Source organism: Chelonia mydas, chromosome 5 (assembly GCF_015237465.2).
Source record: "Chelonia mydas isolate rCheMyd1 chromosome 5, rCheMyd1.pri.v2, whole genome shotgun sequence".
Lineage (NCBI taxonomy): Eukaryota > Metazoa > Chordata > Testudines > Cheloniidae > Chelonia > Chelonia mydas.
The window spans coordinates 45829170-45856399 of NC_051245.2; the positions used below are offsets into that span (position 1 = coordinate 45829170).

Genomic DNA, 27230 nt, shown 5'->3' on the forward strand with positions numbered 1-27230 from the left:
AGGAGAGAAAAAGCACATTTAAAGTAGCAGAGAAAGGACTTCAAAAAGCAAGAAAAGAAGATAGGGCTTGTCTACACTTACTGTGGATCGATGCTGTGGCAATCGATCCACCAGGGTGTCGATTTAGCGGGTCTAGTGAAGACCCATTTAATTGACTGCCGATCACTCTCCTGTCGACTCCAATAGTCCACCAGAATGAGAAACATAAGGTAAGTTGATGGGAGAGTTTCTCGTGTAGACACTGCAATAAGTCGAACTAAGCTACATCAACTCCAGCTATGTTATTCATGTAGCTAGAGTTGTGTAACTTAGGTTGACTTAACTCCACAATGTAGACTTGCCCATAGAAGGGGGACAGTAGGGCAGCTGTAAGTACTTGAAAACTACATTCAGTGCCTTTTTCAGATGACTAAATTTTAAGCTGAATACTCTAAAATTTCTTGTCCTGAACTACGATGAAGTTTGTTTTTAATCAGAATACCCTCATAATTTATAAGAATTGGGACAAGTGAAAGGTTTACTTCAAAAGCCAATACAGCTTCCATAAAACGTTAAGACCTGCCCTCATTGTAGTTACTGCAGATGGCCAGATAAAGTATTTATATATGCTGCTGTAAACTAAGTACCATGCAGAAAAAGCTCCCATAATTTAGCTTAGGAATGTACAGCATGATTGACATACAATACTTGAGAATACATTTTAAACACTTTGCCAAAAGCTATAGTTAATCTTGTGTTCAATTACATTCTGAAAGCAGTTATGCTCATCTGTTTACAATCCCTAAAATTGATGCTAGCCAAGGCACAGCTTTATGTGGAAGCCCACATTTGTATCCCACTAAGATGGTTTAACCTAAGTAGCATATCAGGAAGACAATCAGCAAGCTGTAATATTATGACTAAAAAAAAAAAAAAAAAAAAAGAATGGTGTCAAAGCTAAAGGGATCATAAAGACCATAAAAAAACCAAGTTTACTTTTAAGCAATGTGAGGGTCCAGGAAGAAGTAATTTCCAGGAATTTCTTTTGAAAACTGTCAATGCTTCAACCCTCCCATTAGTGACAAAAGCCCCAGCTTTCCTTCTAGCTGTAAAATACCCATCCATCCCTAGTCCCCGAAACAAGAGGCTAGATCTCCTGCTCAGCTCAGATAACCGCTTTAGCACAATTATGGCATAAACACCACATTCTTAAATATTTGAAGTGACCATGACAGGATGAGATAAACTAAGAAACATCACGTGCACAATGACAAGCATGCACAACGGATTTTTTAAAACTAGCCCTAATAGATTTTATCCTCCCCAGCTCCCATTCACACTAAAAGTTTCAGTGGGAGGTGGAATTACTTAGTGCTCAGAAAACATTTTAATTGGCATAGGAGAGAGACACCACAACACTGCAAATATGGTGCGGAAAAAAACCCATACATTTAATAAACTGACAAGTATCAATGAGTCAATTGACGTTCTACCTTGCATTTCTGCACTTTGGCATAGTGCAGAACATCTTGATAATGCCTTGCATTTGTTGGGTTCACATCCTGCAGTTTGACTGTAGGCAACAGCAGTGTTTCTAGAGTTTTCCCAGGATTGCCTTGGTCAATAGCTTCATTAATGTAGCTAATCGCAACAATTCCTAAGAAAAAAGGGAAATTAACGTTTAAAGATGTAATAACAGAAAAAGCTCAATCACATATCAGGTTTATTAAAAAAAGGATAGTGTTATAAATGAATAAGTGTGAACATCAAGTTATGGTAAGCAGCAGCAAATTCTAAAATCTTTCTTCTCAGATATTGGCAGCTCATGCCAAGCCAGCAAGTGAGACCAGATTTTTCCTCCTCTGACAGCCAAACTGTTTAACTGAATCTGATTTAAAAACAAAACAAAAAAACAAAAACAAAAAACCCATATCCTTTTCTAAAAAGGAAAAATTTCCCCATTTCGTTCTACAGTAGGATGATCCATGTACATATCTTCAAACAAACAGACTCAACACCTGAGTGTAAAGGTCTGGGCTTGTTTACATTGCAGTGCTCAAGTAATCATTCTGAAGTGATTTTCATGTCTGACTGTTCCAAATAATTTAACATATTAGTTTTCCTAATACACATACATATTCTGACCCCTGAACTTGTGGTGATTATTATCTTTTCAAGTCATCAACATCACCACTTTAACATCATGGAACAGTTTATCTGGAACATGCATCTAAGTCAAACTTGGCTGCCTAAAGGAAAAATACCTTGGTTTTGAAAACTGCTGCACACCCATAGCTCCCACAGAATAACTGACCTATGGGGTGCCCAGCAGCTCTGAGAAAAGAAAAAAAAATTTTAAGTGTATTTAGGTAGCTATCTTTAGCTAACTCAGTATAGAAATTGACCCTAGTTAACAGAAAGCACTGAAACACACTGTTCTGAGGGCTTTTCATAGAACCCTGTTACACCAAGTCTGACTGAGTATAAATTCTTGCGGATTGCTTTGCCATCACCTGTGACAGAGTGCATTCCAGTTGGTGGCTGCCTGGGATCTGTTGAGGTTTTTCCATAGTGTGTATATAAAACTGAACTGGTGAGGTCATAGTCATGTGACCTCACAAGGCCTTACCCTCTTAGGAGGCTGGCTATTCTTCAGGTGGATGTAAGCTGGGTTTTTTATGACAACCATGGGTGTACCACCAGTGAGGAAAGGGAATTTCTGCGCACTGGGAAGCATGGCCTGATTTGGATGCAGCAAGTTTCAGAACGCTCTGTTGGTACTATGTACAGTTCCAGGCAGAGCTGCCCCGTCAGGTGGCAGTAGTAGAGCAATGCAATCTGAAAACAGCTACTATTCATTAGGACTAAAGTTGCTAACATGAGGCCCAAGTTTGAGACACCGAGCACCTCAAGTTTTATAGACTTAAAGCAGCACGGCATGTGCTTAACAGCCTTCCCCCTCCCCCCGCCACCAATCTGATTATGTAAAAAGGCAGACTATTTTAGTTACTGACAACCGCTCTGTTTGCTGAACACTACCCTACTTTGCTGAAATATACACATCACAGCTTGATGTTTTGTCAAAAAGACCATACAGAAAAGCATTTGTCTAGCAGCAAAGGCATTACACCATCCAAAACTCAATTCCCTAACATTTTTAAAGCCCAAATGTTTGAAACTCACTTAAGAAACATGCACTGTTTTTCAACCTGGAAACATTTTAAGGCATACACTGCTAGATAATAATTTAGGATAAGAAAAAATAAGCACAATGAGCTTCTCTCTATATTACAAACATTTTATTTTTTTTTTAAAGGAGAGCAGGAAAAGAATTGCTTTTTGACACAGTACTGACTGCCCCCACTAAGGATTATGTGAGGGACATTCAACACAGAAAGCATGTAAAACGCCACCCGCTACCACCTTCCTCCCCCCGCACCATCTGAAAATCTTCTTGTACTTAACTTAGTCAGTGAAGTCTCAAAATGAGATGAAGTACCAGAATTATTGGCCCAATATGAATACAGATGGACATAAGTCTAATTGCCATTTGCTAGAACTATGGCATTTGTGATGTCAGAGAAGTGATGTAGTCAGCAACCCCTTCAGTGAATCAGGAAACATCAAGAGGATTTCAGAGAGGTGAAAAAGGATTTAAAGACAGAAGAGGTATAATGCAAGTAACTACTGCATTGAATGCTCCCTTCTCTCCAGTCAACACTCTAGCAGGGGTATTCAGCACAGAAGTCTTCGCTCAATTTTGTTTAAAATGAGATAACTGTTTTAGTCCTCCTCTCTAGAATCATCATCAAGATGCTATGCTGGGGAACAGGAATTACTAATTTCAAATTTACTTAAACAAAAAAAAGCAAAAAATCTTTGTTATAGGTCAAAATACAAATCTCTATCGTCTACTGCAAAATAGAAACTCAATTACTTTTATAGCATACATTTTATTATGGTGTCTGATACACCTCTGTTCTCATTCGTAATTGCAGCTACCACAATTTCGTACTGAAACTATTAGAAAAGCAATTGGTTGTTTGTTTTTGGCTGTCTACCTGCAATTTTACCTCTAAAAATAAAAAAGCATCACTCTGTGGCAAGCCAGCACTCCATAAACCTCCAGCAAGTGCTCCAGGAACCACAGTAACCTCTGCCTCCGACAGAAAGTTAGAATTACTTACTGTCATTTTCTTCTTGAATTTGCATATTAACCATGTCAATACAATTCTGGATATCATTCCAGTTTAAATAATCTTGTCCTTGAGATGAAGCCTCTGACTTAATAGACAAGAGTGTGTCAGCATAACTGTAGGGAGATATAAAATATAAATCATAAAGAGTCATTAAATATATTGTCCGTCACTTACTGTATGTATTTAATTTTTTTTTTTTATTGGACAAATCTAGTGCACATGAAAGTGTTTGTAGCCAGGCACCATGTAAACTGGCAACATGCAAGCTGCCTTACGTGGCTCTACACATGCATGTCACAGACTCAGATTCCCAGGGCAGAGAGGACCACTGTGATCATTGGTCTGACCTCCTTTCTAACAGAGGCCACAACACTTCCTCATAATAATTCCTAGAGCAGAGCTTTTAGAAAAACACCCAATCTTGATGTAAAAATAGTCAGTGATGGAAAATCCATCACAACCCTTGGTAAATTGTTCCAATGGTTAACTATCCTCGCTGTCAAAATTTTATGCCTTATTTGCAGTTTGAATTTGCTTAGCTTCAACTTCCAACCACTGGACAGTGGTATACCTCTTTCTGCTAGATTGAAGAGCCCATTATTAAATATTTGTTCTGTATGTAGAAACTTCTAGACTAATCAAGTCATCCCATAACCTTCTCTTTAGACTTAAAGAGCTCAGTCTATTTATCACTACGAAGTATGTTCTCTAATCCTTTAATCATTGTCCAGTCTCTTCTCTGACCCCTCTCCAGGCTCCCTCTGAACCCTCTCCAAACCCTTGAATTGTGGGCACCAAAACTAGACACAGTATTCCATCAGTGCCAAATACAGAGGTAAAATAACCTCTCAACCCCTACTTGACATTCTCTTGTTTATACAGCCGAAGATTGCATTAGCTCTTTTGGCCAAAGCGTCGTACTGTGAGCTCATATTGTGATATGAAATAATTCCATATCATGTCACCCCAAAGCATTTCCTTATAGTAGCTCCACACTACTAATAGATATAAAAACATTCCAAGGAGATGCAGTGTGTCAAGTAAATAATGATTTTAATAGAAGACAGAAACATCTTACCCAAGAAATTAATGTCAAAGAACATCTCTGTAAAGTTTATATTAATTCATGGCAACAGCCATGATTCCTTTTGTTTGCTTGTTTTTTTTTTTTTAACTACACTATAGTCAAATATACTAAGGAGGTATAGTCTTTTTTTTTAAAAAAAAAATCACATCATAAAGTTAAATTGTACATTTCTGATATTTAACATTTCCATATTTCCTCATCCCAAAGCACTTAGTCCAGTGGTGGGGAACCTGAGGCCCGCGGGCCACACGGCCCATCAGGGTAATCCTCTGGCAGGCTGCGAGACAGTTTGTTTACACTGACCATCTGCCGGCCCGGCTGCCCGCAGCTCCCAGTGGCTGCAGTTCACCATTCCCAGCCAATGGGAGCTGCGGGAAGCAGCAGCCAGCACATCCCTGAGGCCCATGCTGCTTCCCACAGCTCCCATTGGCTGGGAACGGTGAACCGTGGCCACTGGGAGCTGCGGGCAGCCGGGCCGGCAGATGGTCAGTGTAAACAAACGGTCTCCCAGCCTGCCAGAGGATTACCCTGATGGGCCGTGTGCGGCCCGTGGGTTGCCCACCACTGACTTAGTCCATCAGTGAAATTCTTCCACTTGTTGAGTGTTTTAACAGCTCATAGCAATGTTACACATCTTAGAACTGGAAGTGAAGAACACCTCATCCAACTAAGGCTGCAGGGGATATATAAGGTAGGTAGGTAGAGTGTAATTATCAGAAGTGGAGTTTGGCAAGGAGTCCAGGGATAACTCATTAAGTTTTTCCAAGGCTGTTCTGAGCACATCTAATGCTCCTCCAGTAACCTGCTCATTTGGGGCCCTTAATTTCTCTTCCCCATTCTGTAGCATCCACTTATGTAATTCTCCTCCCTCACCCTCAAAACATTGAAGTCTTGCTTTTGGTCACAGGGAGAGGGAGCCCTATTCTTTCCTAGGTGTGCCAAGGACAAAAATGGTCCTGGGGGTTTGGTGGGCTGACAGGGAGGACATTCAACGCAGGCTCCACACCTCTCTCCTTTGGGTCTTCCCCAACAGCCAATACAATACCAAGAAGGGGGAGGTAGTTGAGAGATTCAGGGACCCCTTCAAAATTGCTGCCTGCAGTGTCATGCACCATAAGACAGACCCCTTAGGCAGCTCTGCAACACACCAAGTCCAGGACAAAATTTTTATCTAATCACTGGCAGCAGCCCTGTCCATGAAGCAGAGAGCAGTGCTCTACTCATTGCTAGTAGGATTTATGCAAACTTTTTTTTGCTACCCTGAGGTACCTCTTTCAACTCAGGGCCCCTTGCAAGTATAGGTTCTGTAGCCTGGAAGAACCAGACCCCATTCTTATTAAAAATGCCATGAAATTATAGATTTTTAGGGCCAGAAGGGACCATTAGGATCCTCTAGTCTGATCTGCAAAACAGAGGCCACAGAATTTCATCCAGTAATTTCTATATCAAGCCCACATCTTGTTTGAGCTATCTTCAGTGGTCAGGATTTCTCTTTCATCTCATCTAGCAGCAGCATGTCCAGCTGCACAGTGCCCAGGGAATTCCATCAAGCACAACTGTGGTGAAAAAGTATCCTCTAAGGCCTCACCAACACTCCCTACTGTAGCACTGTTTGTGTTCATTAGAGGTCTCCCATACAAGTACTGATTCAGCTTGACTGTCCTTTGCATGTGAGATATGACAGGATCAGAACTCAAGGTGGTACACAGCTGTGACAAAAGTCAAACACGAAACAACAAAAGCTACTAATCTCGAGTTTAAATTTACATCTTGAATGGAACATGTATCTACACCACCACGTTGTGCCCAGCTATTTAGCAAATAGGGTTTTTACCACATAGGCTTCTACCATTCTTAAGCAAGACAGGTTAGTTAGGATAGCTTTACATTACACACACACACACACTCACTCTCTCTCAGGTCCTCTCTCAAAGATTCAGTAAGACACTAGTGACTAGCGGCTTCCAACTAAGTCCAGATATCCATTGCCACAACAGCAACTCCTCTCAGCTCATGATGTTTAGCTTCCAAGAACATCCCACCCTCCGACCGCCGTATCCTCAAATGTTCAGTGATGTTTGATGGCCTATGCTTTTGCAGATGGGGCATTACAGCTGAGCATCCCTAATATTCTCTCCTGTTAATATTGTGCAAATGTTTAGCTTGTAATATTTTTAACTTCATCTCACAACACTAGAAAAATAGCTGATAATACTCCCACTCATCCCTTTGCAGAAGTCTTCGTTGCTCATTTGGACAAGACAAAATGAACTTTTACCGTTGAAAGTTTTCTTCTTCCAGATTATTGAAGCCAACGGATGGATTTCTGAGATGACTCTTTATTGCCAGGATGTCTTTGCTTCCCAAGGCTTCGTTTAGTAACACAACAGCTGACAACATTTCCACAGCAATAGACAGTTCGTCATGTGCCAAATAACTCTATAGGAACATAGCATAAATCAGTCATGAAGCTAAACAAGTAGGGGTAACTAGTTTTAATTCAAGTCTAAATGCTAAAAGGAGGGAGGCATGGATTTGATTTAAAAAAAATATTAAAAATAGGAGAAAATGTCATAGCTATAGAAATGTCAGCTTACTGTACTGTGAGTAGTAGAACTAAAATCAGTAGGCACTTGTTATATAGTCTCCCTTTCGTCAGCCTTTTCTTCGCTTGTCCCACATAATACCGTCTTTCCAGTCAAGCCTAGTTTAACTTTAATCAGAATGTGGACCCCCCCAGTTCGGCTGATCACTTTCCATACAACACACTCAACCTTAAAATGAGAGATAGTGTATGCAACAACAAAAGAAGTGAAGGTCAGTCACCTTGTTGCAGCACAAGAGTTAGCACAGGCTAAATCAGTCAAGAAAATATAATCTGAATAGGCAAGCACTTATATTAAAATCCAGGAATATTCATACAATACACCTCAAGACAGGAATTAGAAGAATCTGGTATGATAAATGGCCTGATCGTTCTAAGTAAACTGCATCAAATGAAAATGCATTAGTATTCCTGATTCTTTATGACTTGACTGCACACTATTAAACAGGTTTCAGAGTAGCAGCCGTGTTAGTCTGTATCCACAAAAAGAAAAAGGAGGACTTGTGGCACCTTAGAGACTAACAAATTTATTTTGTTAGTCTCTAAGATGCCACTAATCCTCCTTTTGTTTTCACTATTAAACAGCAATTCATAAGTTTTTCACTCTTACCACAGCATTCTGTTGCTGAAGGTTGAACAGTTCAGTCTGATAGACAGCAGCAGCAAATGGGTGAATGACAGGCAACTGGGCCTCTGGTTTCATCAGTGCAACAAGTGTTTTATTAGCATCACAGTTACGAATTGCAGTATTGATATGGTCAACTGCTACAAGTTCTGGGGGAAGTAGGAAAAAAATCCTATCAATTTTTTTGTCATCTGTTTTTTTAAAAAATGTGTATGCAAACAGTATCCCAACATTACATCCTATGCTGTCATTGCTCAAGAAAGCTATAGCTGTATACCTGCAAGAGATGCACTTTTAAACACACTGAAACTACCGCACTTAACATTGTTGCAAAAATGATCTCTGTTAAAAAAAGCATGTGGAAGTCAACAGCTTAACATAAGTTAGTGATCAACGCATTAGACCACCTTATCCTGAAAGATGACTTGACTAATCCAAGAATTGCCATGTCCTCTCTATTGAGTTTGACAATATCCAAAGTGACCCTGGAACGTCAACCTATGTTACTTCCCTTTTCTGTTTCATTTCTACCTCCATTGTCTTCCCATTTTTCCCCTTCTAGTAAGAGTCCAACACAGCTAGGAAGGACAAGTCTACACTTGCAGCACCAATGTGACCAACAAGACAAGCTAAAAGCAATGCCTTAATGGCAAACTTTTTACCAGGCTAAGTTCCATAGTGGCTCACTTCTTGTGACTGGAGTTCTCCATCAGCTAAACTGTGAGTAAAACAGAAACAGAAGCTTCATCTTATCTTTTGCTATTCTCTCCCCTTTTTATGTGCACTTGTCTAATTTTTTTCATAAGGAAACATGACTGAATTTCAATAGCCACCGCAAGCACTGTAACTAAAATGGTATTAAATTACTTTGGGGAAAGCCAATCTAAAAGATTGTTAAATAAGGAAAACTGTTAGTAACATTTAATGTATTCCTGCTCCTCCAATACACGTGAAGTATATCCCTGAGTGAGCTCAGAACTGGCCTCTAAAACAACAACAACAAAACCTGTGGGTTAAAACACACACCTAGAGCCACACAACCGATGCCCAAGAGATCATCTTGTAGGCCAAAGAAATTGCAATTACTGTAACTTACAGTCCTCCTAACTGCACCAGTCACAACTTTGAAGGAGCTGATGGTCACAAACCTGGTTGAGGCTAACCTGAAGGAAACGTAACATATCCTCCATGGAAGAGTTAAGCACATTGACTTCAGTCTTGAATTTAAAAAAAAAAAAAAAAAAAAAAGGCTAAAATCCCAGAGAGGAAAAAAAACATGTAAAGTCATCTTTTGAGTAGGATAACCAGCTCTGGTTAAAAAATAGGGTGCCTATTCCAAGGAAGGCAAGACAGGGCACTTGAGATGTGCTGTTGGTGGCAGGGAAGGGGGTAAGAGAAAAATCACAGGCATTCTTCCATCTTCAACCAAGCCATGCTCTTCTGACTCACCCACTGCTTACTTTGGGTGAGAGGGCTGGAAAACAAACTGGCAGGGGAGGCTGTGATGTCAGAGAATAGGGTAGCAACAGGCAATTTCTATTATATGGCTTTTGAAGTGAGTGAGTATGTACCCCAAATACAGGAGAGCTTATCTAGGCTTTTTGGACAGTGGCTTCCAGAATAGCAGGAGGAGGATTCAGACTTTGCCTATGCTCTTCCATCAGCTTTCAGTCTGGCTTGTGAGTTCAAGTACCCAGTCTACAACTCTTTACAAAAAAGACCACTTGAAAAAACCAACAAAAAAAAAAACCAGACACACTCCAGAACGACATGTCACTGATATGGCCACCCAGAGGTTTGAAAAGTTAAGACTTCTGGGGATTTCTCTCTGTATCTTAGGACTCTTTCCAACATGATGGACATTGGGAACTTTAGGCACTGCTTCAGCACAGACCTTACACACATACCTAAATATAAACACAGTAATCGCACTGGTTTCAGTGGGACTCCTCTTACGCTTAAAATTAGATGTTACGTAAGGTCCTTGCTGAATTGGAGCCTGGAGGAGGAAAGGTGAGGTGCCAGGTTCTTGATCTTAAAGTTTTTCTTGCTATCTTAGGTACCATGACTATATGATCTTAGGAGGGCAGAGCTGTTAGTGGAAGCTAGACTTCTGGTCCAGCAGTGTCCTTCACAGGCAGCAGGCTATCAACCTCTGAGGAATGATCTTTACGTTTAAGGGGCTTATCCCCCTTTGAGTGCTTCCCAGTGGAGGAGTAACTTAGTTCAGTCTGAGTACCAGGGACAGATGGGATTGAACTATGACTTCTCTGTAGATCTCTTCACCAACCCTATGATGAGAGCAGTCATGCTGGGACAGGCAAGGTCAATGTCAGATGCAGTTTAAAATTAGTCACATGTCCTCCCCAACCCCGCTACTCTTCAGGCCCACCCTCCGCCTGGGTCTGTGTGTAACCAGGGCCTGCTTCCACCACCAACTACTCCGGTCTTTGCTAGCAATGGGCTCTGTCCACCCTGCTCAGGCAGAAAGCTCATGGTGGAGATCATCTCCTGTTGCACAATAGGGAGAACCTGACTGATTGGAAGACACTGAGCAGTTCAAACCCCTGGAGCCTGAGTACATTGGCCCCAGGACACTAGAAATAAATGGGGAGGAGTCCTACTGGGCATTTTGTTCTGTATGATAAATATATTTTAGCCATTCTTGAGGTAAAAAAAATAAAGGCTATTGCCTTGCAGACAGCATACAGCAGCTTCAAAATAAAAAAGTTCCAGAAAGCCAGCAAAAAATGGCATCAAAATCTGCAGCCTTCAATTGGCTTTGATGACTTCCATGCTAAGGAACTGAGCATGCAACTCTGATATTATGAATTTATGTTCACAGTGCACAAATGCATTTACCAAGTTCTTGGACATTTATCATGCATGTTGCAGCTTCAGTGGTACGGTCACATTTAGTTTGTACCTTGGTCAGCTTGCCTCTGCTCTTGGCGTTCTTTAATAGGTACCCTCAATTGGCTCCTCTTGAAGGTCCTAGTTTTATTTGTTTACCTGCTTTCCCCTAATGAAAACTGATCAATATGGGTTAGAAGTAAAACTGAACAGAAATTCTCCCTGCCACATGAAGTCGTGTGGGTAGCACGATGTCGTGGCATTTATTTTTTTCATCCAGAGGAAACAAACCCATTTTTCCTACTCCAAGACACTGATGGAGCTATACTAATAAATAGCACTACCTCTCATAGTTTTCCATTACCCAAGAGCAAGGGTCTCCTAGAAGGAAATACTATACATCATGTCTGGATCATTCTAAAATCCAAATCACCAGCTATAAAAGACACTTGGATGCTATATAAAATATGCATGTCTACATATTATAGCATAGCAAACTAGGCTTATAACTACCTTTTTGCATAGCATCAGAAGAACAATTAGACTGACTGAATTAAAAATATTAAATGACAGAAGACAAAACAGCCCCTAATACATGCCACAGACATGATATGACAGCAGTTTATTCAAAGCTGAAGCTCCTAGCAGACAAAGAATGCCAGAGAAGCAATTGCCAATAGATGTGTTGCTGAAAATTTAGAACCCCCTTAATTATAATTTTTCAAAAATAAAACATTAGTCAACATATTGTAGATCCACTGTGTACTAAAACATTAAGAAGGCTGACAGACTAGATTTTTTAAAAAGTGTAAAATATTTTAAAATGAGAAATAATCTAGTTTCCTCTGCTGCATATGACTGCAAGCTATTCTTCAATGTGATCATTTTATTTTTAACCCAGATGAGATGTAAATAAATTTCCTTTTGAGAGAGATTAAGACTATTTAAAAAAAAAAAAAAAAAGTATTTACACAAGCCATGCATTATGTTCCGTTTTAGCCATGTCTGTCCACTAGTAGCTGAAAATATTCAAGAAAAGCGTTAGCTACTTCAGATAAAATAATGTGTGTCTAAAGTGGCAGATTGGTGACTTGGCAATTGTGACGTTGAAAAGAGCAGTAGCAAAAATAAAATGCAATGTGGTTTCAATGTATAAAGGAATCTTGTTTGCATGCAAAAAAGGTGGATTTAGTTCTTCAGTTTGATTAAGAGTAATGAAATGGTGATTATGAAAACGAGTATTAAAACATTTACTCACTAAGCTTGAGAGCCTCAGCTTCCTCATTGGCAACACTAACTTCTTTCTGTATCTCACTTTTGTCGAGCAAAATTGGAACCCCTGCTAGCTAACAGATCAGACAAAAAAAAAAAAGGACTTCATTATGCTTTATAAATTTGCAGGGGAAGGGAAAATATTCCACTATGAATTGACCATGATGTTGGCTGAATACCAAATACAATGGCGTACTGAAGAATAGTGTTTGTTTTTCCATAAACTTCCAACTCACTTTTAAAATTACAGATTTTCGCCTTAATCCAGATGTTCTCTATAATGGTCTTCATTCACCATTGTTTAGGTCAACGTTACCTTTTTGCTATACTAAACTCATAAGAAGTTTAGTTCCCAAGATGAGCTTTGTATTAAGGGACTTATATATACATATATATTTCCTTTATCTCTCATTTAGCAGCTTTTTTCCCATGCATCATGCTCTTTACAGCAAATGCATCTAGTTTTGTATCATTTAGGAAAATATTAATTTAAAATACTTTTACAAAATTTTTTACTGTTTCATAAAACAGTAGAGTTCAGGCTGCAGGGTTCGGGATGTCGTCACTTCTATTTTAAAGTAGAGAAAAATGCAAACTCAAGTATCATACTAGCATACATTCCATTCAATTACCTGCATTCTCTGCTCTTTACAGTCACACAATTGTGCTAGGTACCATGAGGAATTTTGCTGCAGAACTCCAGACAAGCTCAAAGCAGGACGGTTCAAACCTGCTATCAATGCCACTTCATCTTGCCTGTCAATAGCCTCATTCACTTGGACTAAAGCTACGTGAACTGAAAGGAAAACAATGCTTACAAACGGCAAAAAAACATTTTTTGTGCAAAAAAAATTTCAATTGCTGCTTGTTATCTACCTCTCTTTGTACAAGCCAGTCAGTTGCAGTTTTTATCCAGCAGAGGGTTCTATTTTAAGGCTCCAATCCTACAAAAGCCTCGAACATAGTCCACAGGGAGTCCAAGCAGGCTTAAGTGTCCTCCCACACTCATCATTTGCAGGGTCGGGGCCTAAGCCTGAATCTCAAGTCTATCTAAAAAGAGGGGTCAAAACGTACCATATTTTGCAGCCAGTGGCAACGGACAAAAACATAAGGAAACAAAGCAGGTGAAACCAACTGGCTTCTGAACTGAGGAGTCTGATCTCAGCAACAGAAAAAAAAGGGTATTATTCCAAAAGATTAATAATGGGAAAAAAAGCAGCAAGATGCCCCCCAACACTGAAAGTACCCATTGTAACACTGCCAAACATTTGCCACTTTTTAAAAGCTCTGTCTGTAAAAGTAATAATTTTATCTGGAATTTGACACAAAGAAATACATAACTGGTAGATACGATATGCCCACTTCCAGAAGAAACTAGAATTACTTACTGTTGATCTTATTGATATTGCCTTGGATCTCGGCTTGTGTCAGCAATTCTTCATACACATCTCTTTCCTCTTCTGAAATTGAGCCATTCTAAAAACAAAATCCTTACTGGTTCACAAAGTTGAACACACAGATATTTTCAGATGGTAGAATAGCCACTGTAGTATGAGTGGTTAAACTTTATCAACCACAATAGGAAGATTTGCACTCCCTAGGAAAAGAGTTATATTTAAAGCATCCTCTGCTAATTGTAAAACGTTGTGTATATTTTGATCAAAGCCTCTCTTCTCAAATTGAAACTGTTGCTGTGAAATGAATGATGCAAGTGCAATTTTGTATTAATGGAAAATTCTACTGAATAGAATGCTATACTTAATTATGTTTTACTCCCAGAAAAAGGTACCTTTAAAACATTACATTTTTATATAAACTTTTGGTTAACAAACTTTGTTTCTACACAGTATGTAAAGGAAAAAAAATAAACATCTTTTGGATTCTAAAATAGAAGAATTTTATAATCCTTACACATCTCAAATATTTTGTGTTTGGACGCATAACACACTAATGTACCTGGAACACATTTGCCTCCAGTCTGTTTATTTCATAGATTCCAAGACCAAAGCGACCATTGTGATCAATTTTCTATAGTGACAATCATTCACCTAGTTTATCTTGAATACGCTAGCTTATTAATGCAATCCTAGAATAATCCTTTTTAGAAGTTTGCATACACACTTTTTAGACAGCAATACCAAAATTAAGAATGTTAATTAAATCCAAATATGTTTCAATACCTTCAGTCTTGCATTCTCCTCTTTTCTCCTTTTAGCTTCCAGGAGTTCTTTCTGATACTCCTGTGCAAGGTCCTCATCCACATTCATCAGCATTGCATTTGGGTTTCTCAGAGTTACAAGTGTTTGATCTGCTACTCCCTTCTCAATAGCTTCATTAATTGCAATGACTGCAGCATGCACTGAAAGAGATGGATAAGATACAAAACTTTAAAAAGGAGAGCCAATGAGAAAGTATTTCTGGATCACACAAAAATTAGTGTTACCAATTCTCTGTTCTCAAGGCTTAATTTATTGCTTTTTAGAATATCACACAGTAGAAGCCCATTTAGACTGTCAGCCCCAGGTGGCGGGGCCAGAGCCCCCACCACCCATTCTCCAGTTTATTTGGATTTTGGATTACACGATCTGGCCCCGGTCCCAACTAGATTGGATAATCGGTGTTCCACTGTATTTGATCATGTTTCACCATAGTTTAACTTTTTGGGACTCGCCAATCTACAGAAAAGTCAGAATGTAGCTGTAATCACCAGTATAGGACAGGATAGTGTTTACATCTGCAGAGGTTTGAAGAGTATTTTGTCATCTTATTTCAACAGAAATAGCACTTAAAAAAAAAGCTCTTTGGTCATGATGGAAGTCATGGATTTAAACCTTCCTCAAATTAGATAACCTTGTGAAAAAAGGTTTGTGTAGAAGTTCCAATGCTCATCTATTGTTTTCTGGTCCCAGACTGTTCAAGATAGCAGAAAGATAAACAAGTAAGAGACTGGGGAACTAGTTCCCAAGCAAAAAAGTGGAAGCCCCACTTAACTTTAAAATAGTCTGGATAAAAGAAATACTAGAAAAATCTTCTCCAGAGAAATAATCCAGCATTAATAGGAAAGAGACTTAATTGGTCTTTTCAGTCTCTAACATTTATGATCCTCCAATAGCACAAGAAGAGCCCTCAGCATCCATGACTGAGCCCTGAATATCTTTCCATTTTTTCCCTTTTTTGCATACTAAACCTTGGGGCACCACATTAGCTACTCTCCTCCTCCTAAGAACGCAATTAAATTCTACACTGAACTTTTTGTTAATAGACTTAATTTGTCAGAGGTTTCCACTGTACAGCAACTATTTCCTCCTCTTGGCCAGGATGTGCTTCTCTGGAGCCCATTCCCAGCCGAGGGAACAGAAGCCAGCATCAGGAAAGACTACTTCATAGAATTTAAGAAACATGCCTCAGAATTAAGAGGAAAAAGAGTACACTTTATAAAAAGCTTTTGGGAAAGGAAGCTCGTAACTGAACCTCAGAAAAATGTGTAAGGCTGATAGACTTACTTATCCAGATTTTTTCTTCTCCCTATAGATTATATTTTAAAAGCTATATTTGCAGAATCATGTACCAAAATACACAGTACAAGCCAATACAAATGTAGGAAAGGGTGTTTTAAATTAGGGTCTGAAAGTTTTAAAATTTAAGCTGGTCATATTACTTTGCACTTAACTAATCTGAAATCTTTTTAGTGCCTTACAAATAACTAAGTCAGACAATGAAGTCAGAAAATGAGGGTCATTCTTGTCAGTTGCCAGCTTGTGCAGATCAAGGAGTGACTGGTTCACATTCTTTTCCAGGTGCAAGGCACACTCCATTGTTGTCAACCCATTCTCCCAATCATCACGATCTGGTTTCTTGATGTCCTGCAAAATGATGCGACCGCCCCTCTGGTTCTGCAGCTTCATGAGTTTTTCAGCATGCTCACGCTCCTCGTGGGACTGGTGCAGGAAATACTTGGGCCAAAGTATTAACTATGTTAGTCAGTCAAAATTTTCTACCGTGTGTGTATAAACTTAAATGAAGGTTACTTACCTATAAGCAGGGTTCTTAGAGACGGCTCTGCATATTCACACTTATGGGTAACTGCACCACCTTGTGGTGCCTTGAGGTAGAATAATCTTCTAGCAGTATCAGCTAGAGCAGTGCTACTCAACGTGGTGGTCCGCGGACCGGCTCCGGTCCACGAGCCATCGGCTGCCCGTCTGCGCGCACATTGGAGAAAAAAAAATTGCCAGTCCCCATATCAGATAACTTGAGAAGCACTGAGCTAGAGCACTCTCTGGGCAGGTCTACACTACAAATTTACATCTGTGCAGCTGCACCAATGCTAGATGTAGGGCCACGGGTAAATGACATGATAAAATACTCCAATGCCACAGCCTTGTATCCCACCCCCCCCAGGCAGCTTGTCAGTAGAATGCATTAATGATGTATTGTCTGTAATCACTTGCACAACCCTCCGCTGCAGGTGGGGGAGGAACAACTTGAGAGTCAGATGAACATCTCTTAAATTCCCATACATTGAGGTGCAGGGTTTTCTCTTAAGCAGAGCAGTGCCCTTGAGTCGTCAAATAATTCCAGTGCACTGCATCCCCCCCAGCCCTTGGTTGATGCTTCTGAAGTCACTGACTGGGATGGTCCCAGCGGATGTAACTGTACGCACCTGAGCAGTCATTTGGACTGACCACAAATCTAGGGAGGTTATGATAGTCTAAGGCATGGGTGATCAACAAGTGAGTTGTTCTGTAGAACTGAGACATCCAGTGCTGCCTACCTCTCATTCTTAGATAGGCAAATGGGGTCATGTAGGTAGTGGCTACCATAAGACCCCAAAAAGAATTTTACTCTTAGTATTTTAAAATTAGGGTCTGAGAATTTTAAAGTTTAAGTTAATTATGGAACAACTTGTCATGATACTACTTTGCAGTTAAATACTTGGAAATCTTTTTAGTGCCTTACAAATAACTAAGCTTCACCTATAAAACGAAGCCTCTGTGAAGGGCAGAGGATCAACTTCGGATGATTGAGAGAGCCCTAGATCTGAAAAAAGGTTGGTCGCAAAGATAATCTGGTTTAACAGACCCTCGTACACAGAGGCTTTCAGTAAGCCATCGTCTAAATAGGTGTAAAAAAAAAAAAAAAAAAACCTGATTCCTCAGATGATCCGCTACTGCAAAGAGGTATTTTGTAAAAATTCTGGGAGCCAAGGAAAGGCCAAACAGGAACACCTGATACTGGAAGCAGCATCTGGCCACCACAAATCAAAGGCACTTGTGATGATTTTGATGATTTTAAAGTATAAAAATACATGTCTTAGAGAGCCAAGAATCAATTCATGACCAACAACAAAGGGATTATGGTAGCTGGAGCCAATTTACAGAACCAAAATTTCCAAATGTACTTGTTTAATGCCTGTCTCCAAATACAGGGATAGGTCGGTCCTGGTTGACTGGTTCCTGACTGTGTATCATCTCATCAAAACTAGGGCTTGAGGTTGCGCGAGAAGGAAGAAAGTTGTTTAGGTTTAGACCTGTGCGAAAGGCCTTTTTCTATACTGACTCTGAGAAACTGCATGCTGCTGCTGTGTCTGATCTGTTGAAAAATAGGAGGAGGAAGGACTGCATCTGCTACCAGAAAGGAGGGAGTGGAGACTCACCTTATTGCGGAGGGAATTAGGACCAGAGAATGGAGGTGTCAATCTCATGATCTTCAAATTTTTCCAATAATTTGTGTCTGCTTTTTCACTAAACAGACCTTCACCTTTAAAGTAGATCTCCTCCTGCTTCAATCTGGTGTCATAGCTAGGGATGAGGAACGAGGCCACGAATGTCTCCTAATAGGCATAGTAGATGCCAATGCTCTTGCATAAGAGTTTGAAACACAAGAGGTTCAGAGGGAACGTTTAGCCACACTTTGACCCAGGGCCAAGATGGCATTAGCTAACCTTCTCCGGTCATCCAGACACTTGATAATTTGCTCCCTAATACCAAGGGATGAGAACACCTTTCCCCCCAGCAAGTCGATTTTTGCCTTCTTTATCAGCTGGTGTGAAGTGTTTCTGTCCAGATTTCTCCCTATTACTGTAGCAGCCATCACCAGGGAATTAGGCACAGGATGGTTTGAAAGCAAGAAAAATCTCCAAAGGGTATCTGGTACAGTTTGTCCACCTTCTGCATCTGGTCAACTCCAGAGAAGGGCACACACTGATTGAGCAGGCTGTAACAGTCCATCCAAAATGGGTAAGGATATCCTACTCTTAACTGTAGCACCAAGGATCATTGAACACTGAATGGGAAGTCTCTTTCACAGGCACTGCAAGCAGATTCAAGGTGGAAAGTATGTGGTACCCCAGACTGTGGAACTACATAGCGTACTCAAGTGGAGGGGGAAACTGAAGCGTTCTTTGGGTGACCGATCTGGCTCATAATCCGTACCCATCTGCTCCTGTTCAAAAAGGAGAGCTACTCCATCTCCTCCCTCGGACAAAACTTTAGGCATAACTGCCTGAAAAGTCAGCAGATCAGGAAGAATCAATTTCAAGGACCTCTGGGCTGCCAAATCCTTAGTAGTTCAGACATTACCCCTTTATCTATGCAAAAGGTACCTGAAAAGTTCCTGAGGTGGCCCTCAATAAGATCACAGGCCCCAGGACCGCCAGTCTCCCCAGTAACTAGGATTTGGGAAAATGTTGGGAAAACGTTGGGCATAGGAGGGACAAAGGGATGTCCAAGGCATGCTATCAGTCTCTGCATTCTTCCTCTATTTTCCTTGTTAGAAATCCAGATCAGAGATAGAACGAGCCAGGAACAAGAGGTCCAGTGGGAGATATGGAGGAACCAGCTCTTTGTGGAAACCCTGCAGGGGTCCTAAGAGGAGAGATCATAGAAGGATCCATAAAAGGAGACTATCTTCTAGCCTCTTCTTCCTAGCAGGAGATGAAAAAGAGGATCTTGGAATCAGAGAAACATGACACCTCTTAGAGCTCTTGCATTTCACACGCTGCTCAATATGTCGGGAGGTGAACCTGGGCTGCCATGGTGACAGAACTTTCCGGAACCAATGATGTAGCTGGATCTGAAATGGAAGCCGAAACAGGAACAGACAGTGGAACTGATGATTGAGATGATATCGGATCCAGTGTTATACGCAAGTCCAGCTCCCTCACTACTGATGCTAAGGGCAGATCAAGTCTGCATTTCAGTGCTGTAGACACCTTGTCTGGATCAGATAGCTCTAATGCACGGGAACCAGCACTGCTAACAGGCCCTTTGTCCTTTTGCCTCTCTTTTCGGTGCCAACTGTCACACCACCACCAAAGGCACTGATGACCCCAGTTCTTGTGCATCAATGGAGTCTATCTTCCTAGATCTGGAAGGGGATGCTGAAGCTCATCCTGGTCTGAAGCTGCAGAGGTTCCACCAGGATCAGAGAACTGGGAGGCATGAGGCACAGCACCAGTGAGGATAGCTGAACTGTCTCTTGCTCTCTTCCAGAACTGCTGCAGTGGTCTCTGACCATGTGGCCCTCAGTTCAGCCACGTGTAGCCTCAGAGGCTTAACTGAGGGATTGGCAGGGATCAGATCCAGTCCTGGATGTGGGTGCAGCCTCTTGGAACCTGTTGGCCCTTTGTTGGTGCCAACTGGTGGAGAGACTGGCTTTTTTCAACCCTGGACTGGAGAGTTGCTCAGAATCAGAAGGTCTGGTCTAGGCTCAAGGGTTTCCTTCAGGAGATGGAGCTGTGAATGAGTTTCCCTATCCTTTCTGGCTCTGTGAGTACGAGTCCTACAGATAGAAGGCAAACAACCTTCGCCTGGGCACTTGAGGCACTGCCCAGGCAGGAAATGCACTTCTTAAAATCCAGCCTTTTCTGCTTCTGAAGTTCCACCATAACACAGGCCTGAAAAGGAATCACTAACAGCGAATGCTAATTATCTAAGAAGACAGAGGCTCTGGTTCCAAAGAAAGTAGAGATTCACATCTGTTCATGGCACTCGGTTGGAAGGAACTACATGGTGAGGGGGCTCCACCCCCTACATAGCCTCACTTTCAGAATAATGTAATGCTGAGGGGAGGAGCAGCATGAGAGCTAGAAGACTGTTCTACTGCAAGGCAGCATAAGGTGGAGCAGCACCCATATATGGAATTATGCAGAGCCATTTGAAGAACCTCTAGTTCTATTCTTCATTCTATCACTGGTTCACTTATATGGCTTGAGTAAGACAATTAACTTCTCTGTTCTCCGTTTTGTATCTCTGAAATGGCATAGGAAAAATTGTTCTAACAAGTGTCTGAAGTTAAATATAGGCTTATGTTATAGTCCACACTTTACCTTTAGGAGTTTGTTAGAAGATTTTGGCCTATACCATTTCACACAAAAACTGAAATGCAGACAGATTAACCAATTTGCCCAATGCTAGATATCTGTATTGTTAATAAAAGAATTATGAACTTTTATTTTTGCCAGACAGACCTAAGAAGGTACAATTCCCTGCTCCAAAGAACTCTCAGACAAACAGATAAAAAAACCCCTCATGATAATAACTTAACAGTTACTCAGTCAAGACGTGCACATCTTGACAATTATTAAAAGGTAACAAATATGGGAAATGATGGTAATTTAGACAAGGAATCAAAAATATTAACAACTACCTACAACTGTTACTTCCAAGTAATATTTTAAATGAAATGACTCAAAACCATCAACAGCTTATGCAAAAACGGTCAATTCAGGTATTAGGTGGAAAACATGGTAAAGATGACTTACATGCAGCTTCATCCACGGATAATTCACTGGCCAGAATCCCACCAATTTTGCTAAAAGCCGGCATCTGTATACCATACTTCTCCAACTCCTTTCGCATGTTACTGATTTCCTCCTCTATTTATACATTAAAAAAGGAAAGTTGGAAACGATTAACAGAATTAAGTTCTCAGAACTTCACGAGCACTCAGAGCTAAAATTGATTTATAATTTTAAAAGCTAAGACTTGGTTAACTTAGTTTTTTCATTTTGCTAAAAACTCAGTTTCAAAACCATAACAAACGTGCCATGTAAATTCCTTCCCCACCATCTTTCAAAGGCTGACATTCATTAAAAAATAGCAGCCTCCCAATCGCTTCAATTAGGATGTGTGCAGAATGTTGGGAGAGGAGAGGGAAAAACTCACATTAGAGAGAGAGTAGGTTGTTAGAAACATTAACATTAGCAGGTTTCATCAAAGCAATAGATTAGCTACAATATGACTAATTAAAACAGACTTACCTGTAAAGTCTACTTTTCCCAGTAAATCCTGGATCTGTGGTGCAATACCTAGTTTGAACAGATATAAACTGCAAAGAAGAAAAATACTAAAGTCACAATGCCAGAAACTTGCATATCCAATAAAATGCCTGCTTTTTGTAGAACCAAATCAGCGCTTATGATGATGATCAGCATAATTAGAATGTTACTACATTAAACTCATCTTTAACTATTGACTTCTGTGGACAGAGATGGGATAAATTTGACCATCAGACTATTTTCTATGGTGCATCGTAAACTGTGTGAGCGTAGAGAAGGAGAAGTAATCTTCACAAGATGGAGATATTCCAAGGAGTTCTCTTGGATGGGGACAGGACACAGATGGAATGCAAGACTTTTTGCCTGTACTGAAACATCTCATTGTATGGAAAGGGAGAGGTACAGGTACACACAAAGATAAATCCTTGATGCTGGATTCATACAAAATAGCCCTTTAAAATACAGAATTAGTAAAGTGAAACTCAAAAGCTAATATATCAGGAATCCCATGACATGAAAATTAAGTGAAAGTTTTTATAACTAATAATTACAATTTGGGATCAGTCTATTGTCTAGTTTATGTATTGCAACAGGAAATTTAGATATTATTGGATCCATAGAAACAGTAATAGGTGAAGGGTATGGTTCCATATAAGCTGGAATGCAGTAACCAGCAAATATTGGATGGTATTTCCAACATTCAGCTTCAAATCCAAGTCTGGACACTCAGCATTGAAGACATAGTAGTCCTTTTCACATGCACTATTCAAAATTAGGAATACTGTTTGCAGAACCCACATGTTTTTAGTTAAAGAAAAAGTTTCACCTCAATTTTCCTAAGACTAAGCATATTTAATGTTGAGAGAGAACGAGAGAGAGCAAGCGAGCGTGCGAGCTCAGTATTTCAATCTCAAATAGCCCCTTAAAAAGCCCAACCAAACTCTTCAGCTTACTAAGTGCTCTGACGCTTTGAGAGAGCTGAAATAAGTTCAGTGCAATTGAGTGCTCTCCAGGAACCATTATTTTCATTTTGGTGTAACAAGAAAACCCATATTAATTATTCTTAAAGTTATATAGTGCCATCTGGATAACAGCTGAGTAAATTCACATCTTTATTCATATCTTCCGACCATGTGCAAGGCCTTTAATGTAAAAAGTCAGGAGTTGCCAGAATTTATTTTGGCAACAGAATTAATATTTTTGTGATTTTTTTGGTGGGGTGAAGCTCAAATTTCAAACAAGGCACTTTACTTCTAAATATTTATAAGAGGGGAGGCTATTTTGCCTTTAAAAAAAGGCACCTCTGCCCCAACCCCCATGTCATCTCCACACATTGCAGCAAGCATATTCGGTCTTTTTTCAGTTGCCCATTAATTGCAGGAGGAGACATTACTAAGTGTATTTGTTAACAGCTGCCACAGACATTTTCTGTTCTAATTAAGAGGGGCACCGGGCACCACTGGTTTCGTCTCCCCTCTTCACCACCACCACTGGGACAGAGGAAGCAGATGTCACTGCAAAATCCAATCCCACCATCATATCTCATCACATAGAAGTCTTCAGATTGCTTCAACACTCGGAATCATTCCATCTGCCACCCTCAATTTACAAGAATGCATTAAATAAATTAACAATTAAATGAAAAAAAGTTAAAATTCATCTAAAAAAGCCCCAAACTACCCAAGTCTCTTTGCATTAGCCCAGTCCTCCCTTTTACCACAAACTGCTTTTTTGTTAGTCTTCCCTTGCAATGTTTTGAAAGGTTTTTGCTGTAATCTCTTTAAGGCCAGGACTATGGGCTTGTGCACACTATCACTTACTTAGGTATAATTTAAGTCGCTCAGGGGTGTGGAAAAGCCAAGTGACATCAGTTAAACTGATCTAAGGCCCCATGTGGGCAACCCTACATCGATGGGAGAAGTTCTCCCTCGTCAGCATAGAGCGCCTGCACTGGAAGTACTACAGCAGAGCAGCCGCTGTAGCGATTCTGGTGTAGACTAGCCCTCTGTCTTGTCTGAAGTGCCCAATAAAAAAATGGCACGATAGCCGGGGAAATGCTGGCTTTTTAGCAGTCACCACTGTATAATATTTAATACTGCAAAAGAACAGAAGTGGTTTGGAATATGGCAGATAAATGTACGATTTCAATCTCTTGTGCAAACTACAGTTACACTGTACATGGTTGAGTAATGTGGTCTATGTTCTATTCTCCTTGGCTTGGAGGAGTTTACCACAAGGTGGTGCTGGGAGCTTGCTTTTCATTTTTTTTTTTTTTTTTTTTTTAAAACAAAATGTAAGGGTAGTCAGGAATGCAACTGCCTTCTTTTGTATTAAGGAATATATTCACTGGAAAACATGCATATCTAATGCATGTTCTTTGTAATAAGGCTTAATTTTTAATGTGAATATTAACAAACGTGCATCTGAACACTGATTTAAAGCCAGTTAGTTTAAAAGAACATTTTACTGTGTGGGAGTGGCTCCATTTAATAGATTACTCATGGGGCAAATGTTTACTGGGAACCTTATTAGTGAGTACTCCTACTAAGCAGCAGGAATCAATACTCATAGCATTTAATTCAAGTGAGGCAGTTTGGAACTTGAAGTGGTCACAACCAACTATTGCTATCAGTTACTCCATTAGCTCAAGTGGCAGAGGTATGTGCTGTGGATCTAAAGGCTCAAACCCAGCTCATTAGCCATGTGAGTATCAACATAAAAAACAAAACAAAAACAAAAACAAAACCATCAAATTCCACCAACTGGACTTTTTTTTTTTTTTGAAGCTAGGAATTTATAGATACTAAAAGTTATGTTAAAAGATTATTACAGTCTCAAAGTCAACCACTCAAAAGTTAAGTGCCAGATTAAGGTTGCACAAGCATCCTTAATTCAGCCTTCTTGTGCATATGCATTATGGTACAGTCTTTAATTACATGATCACATTTCCCGCCCCACAGAACCCCTGCTTTATTCCATGCACTAACTGGATGCACTTAATGAGCAGCTGGTCAATATTTTGTTTTCTCCTTATTGTTCAATATGTGGCCTCAGTCCTTATCCACTGGGCACGGTTAAAATCACTGGGCACCTGCTCCAAATACAGAATTCAGAGTTTTCTCATGGGCTTTTTGGTAGGGCTCATCACTATAGTATGACTGTCACAAATATTTTATTTTCACAACATTTGTGAGGTGGCATTAATCCCATTTTACAGATGGGGAACCGAGGCACAGAGAGATTAAAGTCAAGAACATCCATTAATTTGGGTGCTCAGTTTGAAGATCCTGATTTACTTAGCATTATTCTTTTAAAGCACAGCTCCCATTGACTTCAGGAGCAGCTGAGTGCTCAGCATTTCGGCAAATCAAACACTAGGATCTCACATTATGGATTCTCACAAAACAAGCAACAGTTAGTGGCCACGTCTGAAATGTTTAGTTTAAGCAACTTGACGAGCATCACACTGGAGGGCTGTAGTACAGGCAGGGATAGAATCCAGTTCTACTCCAGAGCAAATAGGCAAGAGTTCATCCTGTCTTCTGCAATCCCCTGCCTCATTCAAACATGCCTTCCAACTTCTGAAGCAAATGGCTATAGGGTCCTACAGAACATAGCCTTTCACACTGTACAACCATGATTACGGATACAATTTAGTCACAGATTTTGGCCTGTCCCATGCGTGCGCGCACACACACACACACACATACACACACACACCCCCGTCCCGTGGCAGTGGAGCTCAGGCTATCAGTCCCCCACCATGGGGCTCCAGCTGACATTTCTACCTTTGCTCCCAAGTCCTCTCACTCCCAGTTATTTTTAGTAAAAAAACAAAAACAAAACAAAAAAAAGAGACAGGGCACAGGCTCCCGTGATTTTTTGTTTATTGCCTGCAACCTGTTGGTTATTTTTAGTAAAAGTCATGGTGACAAAAATCTTAACCTTAACCATGATTTACCCCCAGATCACCATCCACCTTTTGTATTGAATCCATCAGGGGTCCTGGAGAAAAACATATGATCATGTAATTAAAGACTATCATAATGCGCATACACAAGAAGAATGAATTAAGGGTACACAGCCAACCTTAATTCTGGCATTTCTTAACTTTAATGCAGCAAATTCAAGCATTTAAATGTTATTTTAATGCAGCTGTGTGTGTAATGCAAGACAGACTTTGGGGCTTAAGCTGCAAGACAATTACAGTAGAGAAATGTACCACATGGTCACGGTGCATTTTAGAAGAGGTCAGAGAAAATGTGGACAGAGTGCAGTGACTTGATGTGTAAGACGCAGGCATAAAGTCAAAGCAGCAAAGGGTTAAATGCTGTCAAAAGGAAGGGTGGGCAATTCATGGTACAGAATCACCAGCCGATAGTACCATTTTGTTTTTTGTTTGTTTTTAAGATTTGAGTGTTGTAACTTTGTGCTGATATGTACCATAGCAAGAAGGATTTAAGTGAAATGTAAACAAATTGAGAATGAAGGGCAAGAAACCACACGGATCAGCTCTGATGTTTTGGCATGCATCCTGACCAAGGTCAGGCTGCAGAAGGGAAAATGAATACCTCAAGAAGCAAACCGTTGCAAAACACAGCTCAAGAAGGAAAATACTAATTGTTACACTGTTATTGCAAGCAACATGCAAAACTGAAGCAAATGTTTAAAAAAAAAAAAGATACAGGAAATATGGGTAAAAAGTATTAGTCAATCCCACAATTGATTAAGTCTTCACTTTCAGCAAATATAACCATTTGAAAGCCTGGTCTGGAGAACATCTGAATAAAGATCATGACATCACCGAAATGGAACTTAGCCCACCATTTCTTTATAAGCTGCTTAATATTAAGAGCCCCATGTGTCCACTTCAGGAAATCATTTCAAGCTTACACAAGACACTCACTGACAGAAAGATCAACTCCATAGTTTTAGACTATAGCTACCCTCCTGTATTTATGTAACCATTGTGATGCTGACCAGTTAATATTACACCAAATGCAATAATTTAAATGGCAACACTTACTGCATAAGAATTTATATGACTGCTAAGGCCAAACTTCCAGCATTTGGAAAGAAACATTAAATGTTGAATGTATACCTTATTTACTGGTATTAGGCACACTTCTTACACAAGACTGCAAGAGCAGGATTTCAACAATTATGTTATAAGTAAAACATTTCACCTATGGCACATTTACTAGTTCCTAGGGCTACTGACATGCCAAATGGCTCAGCTATGAATGCTGACAAAACATTATGCCCAGAACTCATCTTTACAATCCTGACACTAAGAAAAGTTATGAAAGGAAAAGGCTTCCATAGACGGC

General features: G+C 40.1%; 1 protein-coding gene across 3 annotated transcripts in view; it reads right to left on the bottom strand.

The window, feature by feature from the left end:
- IQGAP2 (IQ motif containing GTPase activating protein 2) overlaps positions 1–27230 on the bottom strand; it is a 225181-nt gene that overhangs the window by 75109 nt on the left and 122842 nt on the right. For 2 of the 3 annotated variants that reach the window (XM_037902978.2, XM_043546515.1), the window contains exons 6-15: positions 21883–21950; positions 21385–21498; positions 14801–14979; positions 14009–14096; positions 13253–13416; positions 12607–12694; positions 8481–8644; positions 7544–7704; positions 4167–4291; positions 1473–1636 (exon numbers count right to left, since the gene is read on the bottom strand). In XM_037902978.2, the coding sequence (XP_037758906.1) occupies positions 1473–1636; positions 4167–4291; positions 7544–7704; positions 8481–8644; positions 12607–12694; positions 13253–13416; positions 14009–14096; positions 14801–14979; positions 21385–21498; positions 21883–21950 (1315 nt within the window). The remainder of the gene's footprint in view (positions 1–1472; positions 1637–4166; positions 4292–7543; positions 7705–8480; positions 8645–12606; positions 12695–13252; positions 13417–14008; positions 14097–14800; positions 14980–21384; positions 21499–21882; positions 21951–27230) is intronic. The other variant, XM_037902979.2, reaches the window with a different exon arrangement.